The sequence below is a fragment of the Macaca fascicularis genome, chromosome 13 (genome assembly GCF_037993035.2).
Source record: "Macaca fascicularis isolate 582-1 chromosome 13, T2T-MFA8v1.1".
Classification (NCBI taxonomy): Eukaryota; Metazoa; Chordata; class Mammalia; order Primates; family Cercopithecidae; genus Macaca; species Macaca fascicularis.
Window position 1 is genome coordinate 16,930,347 of NC_088387.1, and position 15,121 is coordinate 16,945,467.

Here is a 15,121-nt window from a genome sequence, read left to right on the forward strand (position 1 = left end):
CAGCCTTCTGGGGCTTCATCAGTGGTGTGGGGCGACTTGCCCAGCGTGCGCAACCCCGAAGGTCTCTGGTCTGGATTTCCCACACCAGTAGCTACGGGTTGTGTCTCTCAGCTGGCAACCGGCCTGTGCTTGAAGCGCTTGACCTGGAGTTGGGCTCACCTGTCGTGTCATCAGATAGCCCTTGCAGGAAAGCACAGGTCACCCCTCTAGATTAGGGGACTCACTGACCAGCTGGCACCCTCCAGGAAGGCACAGCCTGAGATGGTACGTGTCCACACCTCCGGGCTCGCCCGCCCTGCTGGGGGGCATCACTCTGTCACACGCCCTACTCTTGTATGAGGAGGCGGTTCTTCCTCCACGCAGCAGGTTACAGCGGCAGCTTCTGAGGGAGGCCATCGGCTTCCCAGTTTCCAGTTTCTCTCCTCTGATTCTTCCTTTATCTTTACCTGAGAACTTCCACAGACCTTCAGAGATGTAAAGCCTGCGGTTTAACTCCAGCTTCTTTGCGTGGCACTGGGGCCCTCCACCACCTGGCCGGGCAACTCCTGACGTGCATCAGTCAGCGTCACCACGGGGAGCTCTCTTAGGCGGCCCTCACCCCCACAATACTGGAATGCCTTCCACCCTCTTCCTGCTTCTGAATTAAATCACTGAATATCCTTCAAGAGCTGGGTCCTAAGTCCACTTGCTATATGAAGCCTTGCCTGGAGGCCTTCATCCTTGCCTGTGCCATAGTCAGGATGGACAGCTCTACCCACCTTGTCATCCCAAGCAGCCCACTGACAAGTTCTGCCTGTTAGGGTCATCTACAGGCATGCAGGATCCCCCCTCACAGGCCAGCCCCTGCGCCACAGTAGCCATCTCCAGCTTTGTTTCCCTGGCTTCTTGCATACCATGTTCATATACGAGGTGCTCAATAAATGCTGATCGAATCAATACATGAAATCTAGTTGTTCTGATCAAAATGTCTCCTCAAGAACTGTCTTCTCCTGCTGCCAGGGAGTTTGTTATGGGAAGATCCTCCATCTCCTGACACTGGAACTCGTATCGGGGCCCGGGCCCCTCCCTCCACCTCTGCTGTGCACCTCATGGTTGCTCACTCTCCTCAAGCCCTCTTGGTGTGTGTTTTCCAAAGAATGGCAGAGCCAGGAATAAACATTAAGCAAAAGCCACTCCAGATCGAGCCCCGGTAACAGCAGTGTTGGGAGGTCATTGAGTGTCCTCTCTGGTTCCTTACAGAACGAACCGCCCCCGGGTGGGCTGCCCCCAGGTCAGTATGTTAGAGGCCATGGGTCCCTCACTGCAATCCATAGCTCAGCACAAAACAGGAAATCTGGCCTTGGTCTTTATCCCCGGAAATGGAAGACAGCTGTCCCCCTCCAAGGCTGTGCCCCCAGGACTTAAAACTTTCATGATCCCTACTGGGTTCAGGACAATTGCCAAAGCCACCCAGCAGAAGGCGATGCCTTATCTGGCAGTGATTGGAGGGCGGGCGAAGGCCTACCCCTTCCTGCATAGACCTGGATTCACCAGCTGTGCTTGCCCTCATCGTGCTGGGAGGCCCTGGAGTGCTGGTGGGCTCTCAGGGCTGCGAGTATAGTGCCCAGAGTTGAGCATTCTGAGTTCATTTAAAAACCTGGTGCGGGAGCCGGTGTGTGGCTCTTTCCGTGACGGCACGCACTAAGGAAGTAGGACTAGCCCAGGGTATCCCTGCCATCCTGCCATGAGGGCAGAGGGAGAGGGTTTTCTGCTGTCATGAGAGGCAGATGCGTGTCTGTGTCTGTTGTGTTCAGACTTGTCAATATCACCTTGCAAATTAGTGACTCATTTGTGAGCTCACTTTATTTAGTTTTTAAAAATGATTTCCTCGGGGAAAAGTGAGCTCAACGGATAGCAAATGGGATTTTTAAATTCATGGTTTTGGCTGACCTGCTAACAAGCTTGATTGCTGGGGTGAAGTTCAGCACAGCTCTGAGGGCTGGGGAAGGAGGACACCACCAGGTTCTCTTAGCAGGTGAGTCCTTTTCCAAGAGGCCCCTCTCCTGTCAGCTGCTGTGCGGAAAGCCCTCTGTGTTGCCGGGAGCTTCCCTGCTAGAGGTCATGCCCAGTGGTACCAGCCACAGGGAGATGGCTGGACCAGGCCCAGTAGACAGGGGCAGGCAGCCTGTTCTCCCACCTGTGGCTTTTGGTGTGTCTTGGAATAAGATCCTGAAGGGACGGAAACGGGAATTTACCCAGCTCTTGGACAAATGGAAGACATTTAAGTCCCCTGAAACTGAATCCACAGAAGCTTCCAAGCCCCTAACTCTGCCATATTTCACATCGCTACCTCCAGGACATGGGTTAAGTACAAATACACAGAGGGAAAGCGTGAAAAGCCCAATTTCCAGAGTGGCTGTGTTCGTCTTGTGGAAGCTGATTTCATCTGGAAACTTCGGAGTGAAAGGCCATCTATTTCTGGTATGGAACTGCAAGCTCCCAGACATTCAGAAGGACGTCGTGCTGTGTGTGCCCTTTCCCAGCAGCCAGCAGGTGTGAGGTGGCAGTCGTGCCCAGAGGGGGCCAGCATCCTTGCCATCCTTTCCCCAACGTGCTGGATGCGTCAAGGCCTCGCGGGACATGACTGAGTCATCTGTTCTTTCTGGGTGTATCTGGAGACACACAGCTGTTTGTAAGAACAAACTGAGGCAGTAGCTCTGGTATAAAAGATTTGATTCGGCTCATTCCTCTGTTTCTCAGGGTGGCGTTGCTGTTTGTTAAATATTTCACACTGACAGTTTGCAGCCCATGAAGTTCTTGTAAAGGGGGCCCTTGTGCCAGTGATGAGCACTGTTTTAGGACTTTGTCCCCAGAAGAGTTGGCCTTCATCTCTCAGAGCCAGCAGGTCAGAGCGAGGCTCTGCCAGAGGCCCACGTGGCGCCATTACCTCTGAGCCTCTCATCAGAATTCCTTCTGCTTTCTCTCCACAGGGTGCCTGCAGGAGGGGCAGGGCCGCCCCGGAATAATGTGGTCGGAGGGTCTCCACTGGCCAAAGGAATAACCACAACCATGCACCCAGGCAGTGGGAGTCTGAGCAGCCTGGCCACCGCCACCAGGCCTTCCCTGCCCATCACCACTCCCCAGGCCCATGCCCAGCACCCCACAGCCTCGCCTCCAACAGGCAGCTGTCTGCGGCACTCAGCCCAGCCAGTGGCCAGCCAAGCCCGGAGCACCATTTCAACAGGTACGTTCCCAGACTCACAGGGGCCTCACCCTGCAGGGCATCAACAGTGGGGCTTCCTGGGACATGCTTGTGAGACACATCATGGCCCAAGGCTCCAGCAGTGCGTGTGCGGCTGGTGGTATGTGCTTGTCATGCTCGTGAACGTCTGATCTCTGGGAAGTTCACTTGCCTTATCATGTTACCCATCCTGGCAGCTGAAGTTAATTTACAAATATTTACACATTTCACTGTGGCAAGAGGGCCTCGTGGGCTAATAAGATTTAACACCGGCACTTTCAGATGCCTCCCCCGTGAATGACTGCGAGCCAGCCACATGGGTCTTCCATCTGCCGCCCTGCAGGGCTTCCCAGCTAGGCGGCATCTCACAGGACAGGGCTGGGGTACACTCGGGTCCAGACTCTTCCCTTTCTGAAGTGCTCTGAGGCAGGAGGAATGACAGCTGTTGATCCTTCGCCTTCATGGCAGCTGGAGAAAGTTAAGGAAAACCAGTTTGGCCCCGGGATGTTGTGAGATGAAAAGAAATTACGGGGTGGACCTTAAGGGCATAAAGAAGGTAAGCACATCTTGGTTGGTGGCTTAGTGTTGAGCTAGTAAGAACAGCTGATGCCGGATTCGCAGGCTGATCTGGGAGCCCATGCCACGGCATTTTCCACCACGGTGGAGCCAGTGACGCTGGCATGATGCCGACTACCCTGGGACAGGAGGGCGTAACCCAGAATCTCTCTTCCCACCCCAACTCTGTCCTCAGAAATCATCTCTTTTTCTCACAGTGAGGCTTAAAGGGCAAAAATAATGTAAATTCATGGAAGCAATAAAATGTACTATTTCTTCAACCAACCAACACAATGACCCATTCGAAGTGTCCAGGAAGAAGCAGCTTCTCAAGTGTGGAAAGAGGAGACAACACTTAGCACAGCAGAGGCCATATTTCCTTCTTTGGCTTAGCTGATGGGACAAGGGGTAAATGTCTGTCATCTACTTGCCCACCCAAGTGGGTGCAGGGCGGACTTCAGGTACCCAGTGCCCAGCGTCATCACTGGGTTCAGGTGGACTTTGGATGCCTGGTGTCTGGCACCATCAGTGGGTGCAGGGAGACTTCAGGTGCCCAGTGCTGGTGGTGTACCTGTCAAGCAGTGGGTAATTTAGCACCAGGAAAGATTCATGGGTGGCCTGAGCACTACCCTGGTGTCAGAGCCTTCAAGACCTACTCTGCCATCGCAGAGAATCTGTAAGTCTCTACTAGTATCTTTTTTACTTAAATTAGCCAAGAATGATGCTTTGTTTTCGCAACCCTGGCTCCAGGGCCCTGGGAAAGAATCTGCAGCAATATTACCAGGTGCCCGAGCGCACCCTGCAACCCGTGACCTTCTGATCAGCCATCCTTCAGCATGGGTTACGGGGATCTGTGTTTTCTGGTAGCCTGTAGCTGGGGATACAGTCATTGCAGTTGGCAAGTGATCTGGTGATCTGAAGTCGTGCTCCCTGACTGGTCAGAGGCAGCCAATATGCTTATCTGTTTGGCCCCTGGAGCACCCAGGCAGGACCAGGGGAGCAAAAGTCCCAGGCCAGGTCCCTTCTGGTTTTAAACATCTCATCCAATCAGCCGGGCGTGCTGTACAAATGTTTCCACATGCACCAGCACTAGAAAGGGTGAGTGGCCTTACTCATCACGGTGAGTCAGCATCCCAGTGCAGTGACCCTGAGTTGTCTGCCCAGAATAGCCAGTATAATGGTCTTTCCACACCAAGCCTTGCTAGAAACGTTCCCAATTCAAAGAAGAAATGGAGCCCTGCCAGTCACTTCTCCCTCTGTGGAATAACAAGCAGTATCAAAAGAAATTGGCAAGGCTGTGGGGCCGTGCAACATTGTGTCTCAGTCCTCCATCACCATAGTAACCACGAGGGTGCCATGAGCATTCTCTTCCATCAGTTTAATGTTACACACGGGGAGAGCAAGGCACGGGATGGTTAAACGGCTCCCCCATGCATCCCAGCCCAGCACTTGTCCCCACGCGCTATTGCTGTCACAGCCAGGTTAAAGAATGGCTCCTACCGAGCCATATCAGTAAATTAAATGCCACTGAGTTCCCGCGGCATTTTCCACTTCATTCTGCATTTAGAGAGAGAAAAAACACTGTTGACAGTCCAAGTAATGGATTGTTCCCCGCAGTAATTGCCCATTTCAGCAGACCCCAACCCTGGCGGGTGGGAGGCATTTCATCAATGTTCTCATCTCGAGCCAAAGTCAGGCAGTTTGACAAAGGCTTAATTGCACTGGCCATAGCATCCAATATGATTTGTTCTCCTTGATTAATGTAACTCCTTTCCCAAGGGCAGAGCACCCCCTGTAAAGTGCCAGTGTTCCTTGCACACTCCTGTCTATGCTTAGTAGGAGCAAGAGCCCAGCAGAGCCATGAATTCATCAGCAAAGAAGCACTGAGAAGGAGCTAGATACAGGCAAGGCACCCTGCAGGGGTCTGGAAATGGAGGAGAACCGGACAAGCCCCATTTCCACCCCAGTTAGAGAGAATGACTGGAAAACAAAGTTCTGTGGTGGGTTTGGTAAAGCGCAGCAAAGGAGGCCTGCTTAGGTATTAGGAGAGCATGAAGGAGGGAATTCATTCCAACTGGGGAGGAAAATAGGAGGAGGATTAGGGGTAAGGCATATGGAAAGTTTTCAAGAGGAGGTGATAATGACTTGAATCTTAAAGGACAAATAGGAAGTGTCTGAGACAAAACAGAAAAGAGATTCTGAGCAGAGGAACCAGCATGAGCAACGGCCTGGCAATGAGGAAGAGCATAACTCTTTGTTTTGGGAAACTTTATTTAGCTGTGACATGACTAAAGCAAAGGTATGGAAGAAGGAGAAGTCCAGTGTGTAGATGACAGTTCCCTGCAGAGGCACACTGTCCTTTAAATCTGAAAGGTGGGTAGAGCTCAGCATGCAACAGTAGGAGAGTGTGGGAAGCACTCAGGAAGGGGAAGCATGGGGAGCTCCTGGCCTGCCGAAGCCAGGGGCCCCTGGACACTGGAATATGGGTAGGGTGCAGGAGCAAAGAAAGACCCGCAGTGAAGCTGAAAAGCTAAGCAGGACAGAGCATGGAGGTTCTTCTAGACCATGTCAGGAATTTAGATGTTTATCCTAAGGGCAGTGGGGCCCATTAAAGGGTGTTGAATAATAGACATAGTCATATTTTTGTGTTTAAAAGATTGAGCTAGACTTCTGCTTATGGCCAATCTGAAGTGATGAGGATGGGAGTTACCCTCCCACATGAAACAAATTTAAAAAGCCAAATATATAAAACAACAGTTTTCAAGATACCAGACAACCAAGGACTGATTCACGAGAGACGTTGTAGGCACTGGCAAAGGGGAGCAGGTAACCAGGTGGAGGAGCCCCACAGGCTCTCTGCAGTGAGGACCTGGAGATTAGAGTCTGTGACAGAGAGGTCTGGAGCTTCCAGGGCAGTGATCAGAGAGGAGAGAGCAGCACAGAGAGGCTGCAGAGCATGCCCTCAGATCTTCAGCCGACAACTAATCTGCATATGAACATGAGAAACATGCCCAAAGCCAGGAAAAGAATCAAAGAAAGAAAGGATTAGTGCTCACAGTGCCCAGAATACACACCAGCTGGAAATAGTGCCTGTTCCCACCAGCCAGACTGGAAAAATTGCAGAAATCACCAAGCATTGAGTAATCTACACAGGACCTTGCCTCTGTAGTGGGGAATGTTCTCTTCAGACTGAGCACTGTTCCAGTTTCACCCAACAGCTCAAAAGCAACACTCAAGAGTCAAGCTATTTCTGATTAATTTAACTTTGTCCCAGAACAAAGCTTAAGAATATTTATAGGGATACAAAAAAAAAAAAAAAAAATCCAGCTCTCAACAACATAAAAATCACAATGTGTCATGTTCAATAAAAAATTATGAGGCATGCAAAGGAGCAAGAAAATATGACTTATAATGAAGGGATCCGTCAATCAATCAAAACTGACCTCAAATTGACGTAGATGTTGCAAAGACATTTAAAAATGATATTACAGTTGCCTTTCACATACTCAGAAAGTTAAGTAGAGACATAAGACACCCAAATCAAACTTCTAGAAGTAAAAACTACAGTATGTGAGATCAAGAATATACTAGATGGAATTAATGGCAAATTAAACATTGCTGAAGAAAAAATATTAGTAAACTTGAAGACATAATAATAGAAGCCATGGAAAGTGAAACACAGAGATAAAAGACAATTTTGAAAAATGAACAGAATCAGTGAGCAATGGGACAACTTTAAGTGGCCTAATATATGTGTAATTGGAGCCTCCAATGTAAAGGAGAGAGGTAGGACAGAAAAATGATTTGAAGAAATAATGACCAAAATTGTTCCAAATTTGATGAAAACCACAAACACAGTTCAAAGACAGTTGGTGAACACCAAGCACAAGAAACATGAAGAAAATTATAACAAAGCAAATCACAACCAAATTGTTCAAAATCTCTGACAAAACACTGAAAATAGCTGGAAGAAAAAAGATACATTACATGAAATAGAAAAAATGATAAGGATAAGGATGATGTCAAGAACAGTTCAAGTGAGACGACAGAATAACCAAAAAAAGTACTGAAAATAATATACCTGTCAATCTACTCCAAGCAAAAATATCTTTCAAAAAAAGCAAAATAAAAAATTATTCAGAAATAGTAGAACTATAAGATTTTGTCACTAATAAATCCACACTATTAGAAATGTAAAAATAAAATTATTTAGAAAGAAGGCAAATGATACTAGGTAAAAATGAAGATCTATACAAAGGAATGAAAAGCATTGGAAATGGTAACTACATAGATAAATATATGAGATGTTTTCTTATTATTTGAATATCGTTAAAATATAATTGACTGTTTAAACAAAAGTCAAAACAATCTAGTTTGGGATTTAAAACTCAAAAGTAAAATGTACAATAAACAAAAACAAAGTTTAGGAAGGGAGAAGTGGAAGTTTGGTATACTACTGTAAGAATCTTTATGTTATAAAATTATTTGTAAATGTCTATAATAAAGTAAAGATGTAAGCAGTCACTAAATATGAAACAAAGAGTTACAGCAAATAAGCTAAAAGGGAATAAAAAGGAATCATGAAAACATCCTATCAATCCAAAAGAAAGCATTAACAGAAGGGAAAAGAAACAATGAATACATGGGTCAAAGAGAAAACATAGTAGGATGGTAGGTTTAAACATAAATCATGTAAGTAATCACACTAAATGTAAATGGTCTAAATAACCCTAAATGCAGAGATTTTCACATATTACTAGAAAGAAACAAAAAACCAATGGTATGCTGTGAATAGGAAACATACTTTAATACTTCAAGTCTAAAGACACAAATAAGCTAAAAGTGAAGGGATGGAACAAGTTATACACATTATTCATAGTAGTTACATTCTATAAAATTATCATGAACACTGAATTTGTGAATACTTAACTATTGTTTCTAGGTGAAATTGTGTGTGGCGTGCGTGCATGGGTGTGTACACATATCTCACATAAATTATCATCTTGTTCTAGTAGATTCTATTTTATTTATTTGACAAAAGAGAAAATGAGGTTCAGAAGGATTAAGTGGCTGACCTGCGGCTGCTCTATTAACAGGTGCCAGAGCTGGGATTCAAATACTGTCCAACTGGCCTCAGAGCCAAAACTTCCTGCACTGTACTGTGTTGCCACCTATCGGATCTATCCTCCTGTCACCTCTGTGTGATGCTGAAACAAAAAGACAGAATGTCGCCTTGTTCAACCTCAGCTGGGAATATGGGTGTCAGGCAACTCAAATTTTTTACCATTCCATGAATGTCTGAAAATAACTGAAAGCACCACAGATAATGACTTGGGGGTTATAAATCATTTTTCACTAGTAGAAGAATTTGCAAATACAGAATCTGCCAATAATGAGAATAGATTATACCACACTAATATTAATCAAAAGAAAGCTGGAGTGGTTATCTTAATCAGAGCAGAATTTATAACAATTATATTATTAGAGATAAAAAGGCAATTTCGTAACAATAAAGGGGTCAGTTCATTAAAAGGACATAACAGTTCTAAATATTTATACACCAAGTAACAGAACCTCAAAATACATAAGCAATTATGGATAAAGGTACAAGGAGAAATAAACAAATCTACAATTATGGTCAGAGACTTTCATCTCTCTCTCAATATTTGATAGAACAGTTAGACATAAAATGGTAAAAATTTAAAACATTAGAACAACAGTATAATCAACTTGACTTAGTTGACATTTGTGGAACATTCTACCCAACAACAGCAAAATGCATCTTCTTTTCAAGTGCACAAGGAACATTTACTGAGATAGATTATATACTGGGCCATGATATTTTTAAGTTTCAGCACATTTAAAGGGATTCAAGTCATGGAAACTACATTCCCTGACCACAGTGGCATTGAATTAGAAATCAGTAATACAAATAATAACATATTTGATATGCTCAAATATTTGAAAACTAAATAACATACTTCAAAATAACCCATATATTAAAGAACAAATCAAAAGGGGTGTTATAAAGCATTTTGAGCTGAATGAAATGAAAAAGAACAGTGAACGTGGGAGGGCTAACACTGATTTAGAGACTTCTTATAAAACTACTATAATTAAGTTTATGTGATTTTATTGTAAAGATGTTTGTTTTTAATATTGAAAAAGTCAACTCTATGATCTATGTAAAATGGAACACACAATAGCCAAGTGTTGAAGCACTGACCTACTGGCTCTAGGATAAAAAGCAGGCCTTGTTGGCTGATTTTCAACTCCTGCAGGAGAATATGGACAGGAAGGTCCTGTGAGAATCAGGGGACCAGAGCCAGGTGTGCCAGTTCTAACAGCTCCATCATTTTCCAGGGGATGGGCCATACTAAGCCTCCACCTGGGGTGTGAAAGAGAGAAGAGAGAGCCCCAACACTGGTCATGGTGCTGAAGATGGCTCTGGCCTGAGGACTAGGACTAGCTCAGCACCCTCCCTGCAGGACCAGAACTCCCAGAAGCCCATTAAACCTAGTTCTGAGGGAGGGTCCCAGAGGCCAAGCAGCACTAACAACAGAACTGCCAGGCCCAGAAAAGTAGACAAAAAGCTGCAAGCTCAGGGTGAGCTGGCACACTAAGATTTCAAAGCACAAAAGGGAAACTCACACATAAGTTAGCCAATAAACTCAAGAGATGGGAGGAAAATACGGGAGAAATCTGAGAGCATCTTTGCAATCAGTATGTTTAAGATCTAAGAGGAAAAGAAGGAATAACATACACAAAAAAATAAAAACAGGAAGCTATGAAAAAATAGGTGGATGGCTATGAATCAGAAACAACTGGATGTGAAAAAGAACCAATTTGAAATTTTGGAGAGGAAAAATATATGTTTAAATACAAAACCTCTGTAGGTAGCATAAACTGTAGACACAATTGAAAGTAGAATTAGTGAAATTGAAAAACCATACAAAGGAATTTATCCAGAATACAGAGCAGAGACGAAAAATATGAAAGAGATGTATAAACATCGAGGATATATTGAGGAGCTCCAAACTACTTCTAACAGGATTTTCATAACTAGAAAACAGAAGAGGTGCGACAAAGAGAAGATTTAAAGGAGTAGTCCCTGAGAATTCTCCAAAATTGAAGAGGGGCTCAGGTTCTCACACAGAAAGCACAAAGAGTGCTGAGTAGGAAAAATAACCAAAAATCCAAGTCTAAACATGCTGAACTTAAACTTCAGGCATCAAAGGATAAAGAAAATACTATAAAAGCTGCCAGAGGGCAGATACAGATTACTTACATAGAAATGAATAAAAATATAAGAAAGAGCCAGTGTACGCACTATTTCAAAAATATTAAATGTAAAGAAAAATGGGAAAAGGAGGTACTAGCTAAAAGAGGACAAAGTATAGAAGGAATATTATTTATTAAATGGGAGAGACAACTGGTTAATAAATTATGGGGGAAAAGCTAATAAAGAGGCTAAATATAGGAGAGAAGGGATGAGCCAGCGAAGGTATCAAGGATGTGGGTGAAGGTGTTGACCTGGTGGGACCCAGAGTCCTTGTGACTGGAAGGGAGGGGTGTGGGGAAGTGGAGAGGGGGGTTGGCCTGGAGTTGTGGGAGTTCCATTTCATCCCTGAAGTGGGAAGCAATACCCCTGAAAATAAGGAAAGGACAAAGCTGGTGATGCAGTAGGTCATTTATTCATTCCCCTATCATTTATAAAGCACCTACAGATACTAGGGACATACAGTGAACTGAGTGAGGACTCAGTCCTTGGGGCAGCTGTAATGGGACTGAAACACACCAAAGGTTTAAAGAGGAGAGGAAAGGGAAAAGCAGGGAGCATGGTTGGTGCTTTCATAAACAGCCTTCATCTGTCAGCCTGACTTCAAAGAAGGTGTGGGCTACTTTGGCATCACTAACGAGTAGTCCCAGCCAGCTCAGGGTGGGAGCACCCGGGGTGGGTGAAAATAAGGGTAAATCCTACCAGAGATGAGCACACTCTTCACCAGCCAGTATCATGACCTGAGCTTTGCCTTGCTTTCTCACACTACAGTTTTTCTTCTCCAGTGGTTCCATTCTGTGAAATCGGAAGTGACGTGGCTGGGGTTCTTTTTTCTCAGAGACTCACTCTTTTATTCAAAAAATGTACAGAGCACCTTCTACATGCCAGGCACCATTGCGGGGGTTATCCGTGAATTAAGCAGCCATGTCCCTACCTCATGGAGCTCCATTGCAGTGGGGACAGGCAATGAACAATCAGCCTCCAGTGAACATGTAAATTACACAACTGTGAGGAGCTAAGCACCTTGCGGGCAAAAGAAAGCTGGAGCTAGAGCAGGAGCAGGGGAGGCTGAGGCTGCAGAGGGCAGGCAGCACCGTGAAGGCAGTAGGCAGGTCTCTAGAAGGTACCCTCTGAGGCACCTGAGGGTCCCGCCTTGCAGCTCTGAGGGAGGTGAGGTCTGTGGGCAGGGGTGCTGGCACTGTGCCTCTGAAGTGACCAGGAGCCAGTCGTACTGGCAGTGGCCAGGAGGCCAGTGTGGCTGAGGGGAGGGTATTAGGAGGTGAGGTTGGAGGTTGCTGGAACACACTCTGTCTCTTCTTTGGTGCCTGGATGAGCAAAGTAGTGTGGCAGGCAAGGGGAAGCCAGCCAGGAGGTAGAGGCCAGCCATGCACAGCCCAGGGGCGCAGACCCTGGTGCAGTCCCAAGGCCAAGGGCCACAGCGCTTCCCTGGCAGGCTGTCACCCCATTCCAGGGACTCTGGGCCGAGGGAAGGGGAGTCAGCCAGTTGAGGGGAGAGATGAATAAATCTCCAGGAGTAGCCTCCGAGTCAGTGTTTTCAGGGTGATTAAATGACCTGAGGCCCCTGGATCTGTGTGATTGCCTGACCTGCTTTCCTTGTAAATATGGAGCTGTGTTGGGTGAGGATCAAATATTTCAAGTTTCCAACCCAGCTGAAGCCCTGAATATTAAAAAAAAAAAAAAAAAAAGAAAAAAAGAAAAGAAAAAAAAGGGAAAAAAAAACCACGCATAAATCAGCCCTTCTGTATTTCATCTCGTAGAAGCAGCAAGCTGCCCAAGTCCCGGAGAATCCGGGATCACATAATTAGATCTCACCAGCGCTTCACACACGGCTGTGTCAGAAGAAGGCCCGACTCCCAGATGGAGAGCTTTGTACGCCTCGCAGTGCTACTTCCCGTGGCCTCCAAACGCTGTTAGGATTAACGAGTGCATAGTTGGGGGCTGAGAAGATTGTTTTTATTGCATGGATTTTCTTTCATGCTCTGAAGCCATGAATGCCACAAAGTCTGCTGGTAGAAAATGATTACAGTATGACATAATTTTTCTCTGCCTTAAGAATGCACAGCAGCTGGATGTGAGCTGCGTGGTGCTGCCTGGGCCACTTGGTATAAAGCAGTGTCTGATGCTCAGCCCAGGTCTCCACTTGGGCCAGAACAACCCAGGACAAAAGTCACCATTCCCCCGGGGACGTTCATTCTCTCCCAACATTTGTTTCATCCATATTTATTAAGGAGACGATTCCCTGAAATTACTAACACACATAGTAGCAGAATTACTATGAAGGTGGTGCTGTGTGTAAAGGGAGCTGTATCTTTTCATATGGGAGGTTTTTACAAATGTTACCACTTTCAATCCCTAACATCTTTAAGAATTGTTTTTGCTGGCAGCAAGGTGGTGGATCCACAGTTGTAAGGTTCCAGTTTTGTAAACCTGGAAGCCCGGGACTTCGACATGCAGGCACAGCAGCAGATACAGACAGATGGCAGCAGGGTGGTGGGCGGCTTCTCCTCCAGGCTGCTGCTGGGAGAAATGTCCGCTGCTTTCTTCCTGCGGTTGTCTCCGGCCAAGGCAGCTCTCGTAGGCTCAGCCCTCACTCAGCAAGATCACATACCCAGTGTGGAAACCAAGGACCAGCCGGGCCGGTTCAGGGGTCAAGAGTAACTGGAGTCAAGCTTGATCGGTTTACATGCAGTGGTGCTTAATAATTCAGGGGACATCTTGAGGCCTCACTGAGATGCTTTCACAGGCTTTACTTTTATGAGCATTTTTACAAGCATATTTCAAAACCGTATTTTCAAAATTTTTCTGAGTGCTTTAGCTCATCACAGCAGAGAAAATTAGTTAGAGCAGGAGTCCGCAACCTCCAAGCCACAGACCAGTTCCGGTCCATGGCCTGTTAGGAACTGGGCCGCACAGCAGGTTGTGAGTGGTGGGTGAGCAAGTAAAGCTTCATCTGTATTTACAGCCCCTCCTCAATGCTTGCATTACCACCTGAGCTCCACCACCTGTCAGATTAGCAGCAGCATTAGATGCTCACAGGAGTGCAAACCCTGCTGCACATATGCGGTATCTAGGTTGCACGCTCCTTATGAGAATCTAATGCCTGATGATCTGTCACTGTCTCCCATCATCTCTAGATGAGGCTGTCTAGTTGCAGGAAAACAAGCGCAGGGGTCCCACTGATTCTATATTATGGTGAGCTGTATAATTATTTCACTATGTATTACAATGTAGTAATAATAGAAATAAAGTACATAATAAATGTAATGCACTTGAATCATCCCGAAACCCTCTCCTGCCCCAGTCTGTGGAAAAATTGACTTCCACGAAACGGGTCCTTGGTGCCAAAATGGTTGGGGATCGCTGAGTTAAAGGACTTCATAGAACTGGGCACGTGCCCATATTCATGGCAACCTTGGCAAAGCTGTTTTAGCTCCACCTGAGGAAAGGGGTGTTTTGAGCCATGGCAGGGCCCCCTGATCCCTTGGGCTTTGGAAGATAGGAATGAATTTTCAGGGTTTCTTGGCGTATTTTTCCATCTGTGAAGTGGCCAGGTCTGGAGAAACGTGAGAGAGAGGCTGTGAGGGCTCGAGGAGGGAGCCTGAGAAGAGTGTGCACTGCAGCTGCCTGGCAGGCCTGGCAGGTTGCAAACTAACCTTTCATCCTGCTCTCTCTCCAACCACGTCTCCAGCTGCCCACTCTGCAGCCCAGGCTCAGGACCGGCCAACTGCCACCGTGTCACCCCTGCGCACTCAGAACTCTCCATCCCGCCTGCCTGCCACCAGCCTCAGGCCCCACTCGGTGGTGTCCCCGCAGCACAGCCACCAGCCCCCAGTGCAGATGTGCCCACGGCCGGCCATCCCCCTCACATCAGCAGCATCAGCCATCACACCTCCCAACGTCAGTGCCGCCAACCTCAACGGGGAGGCTGGAGGGGGGCCCATCGGTGTTCTGTCCACATCCAGCCCCACCAACACAGGATGCAAACTAGACGAGAAGAAAAGTGAAAAGGTAAGAGGCCCGTCCTGGACGAGCCCTGAGCTCGAGGC

General features: G+C 46.6%; 1 protein-coding gene across 4 annotated transcripts in view; it reads left to right on the forward strand.

The window, feature by feature from the left end:
- SH3RF3 (SH3 domain containing ring finger 3) overlaps window positions 1–15,121 on the forward strand; it is a 373,930-nt gene that overhangs the window by 302,055 nt on the left and 56,754 nt on the right. For 3 of the 4 annotated variants that reach the window (XM_045368867.2, XM_045368869.2, XM_045368868.2), the window contains 2 exons: window positions 2,970–3,223; window positions 14,764–15,083. In XM_045368867.2, coding sequence (XP_045224802.2) covers window positions 2,970–3,223; window positions 14,764–15,083 — 574 coding nt within the window. The remainder of the gene's footprint in view (window positions 1–2,969; window positions 3,224–14,763; window positions 15,084–15,121) is intronic. The other variant, XM_065526788.1, reaches the window with a different exon arrangement.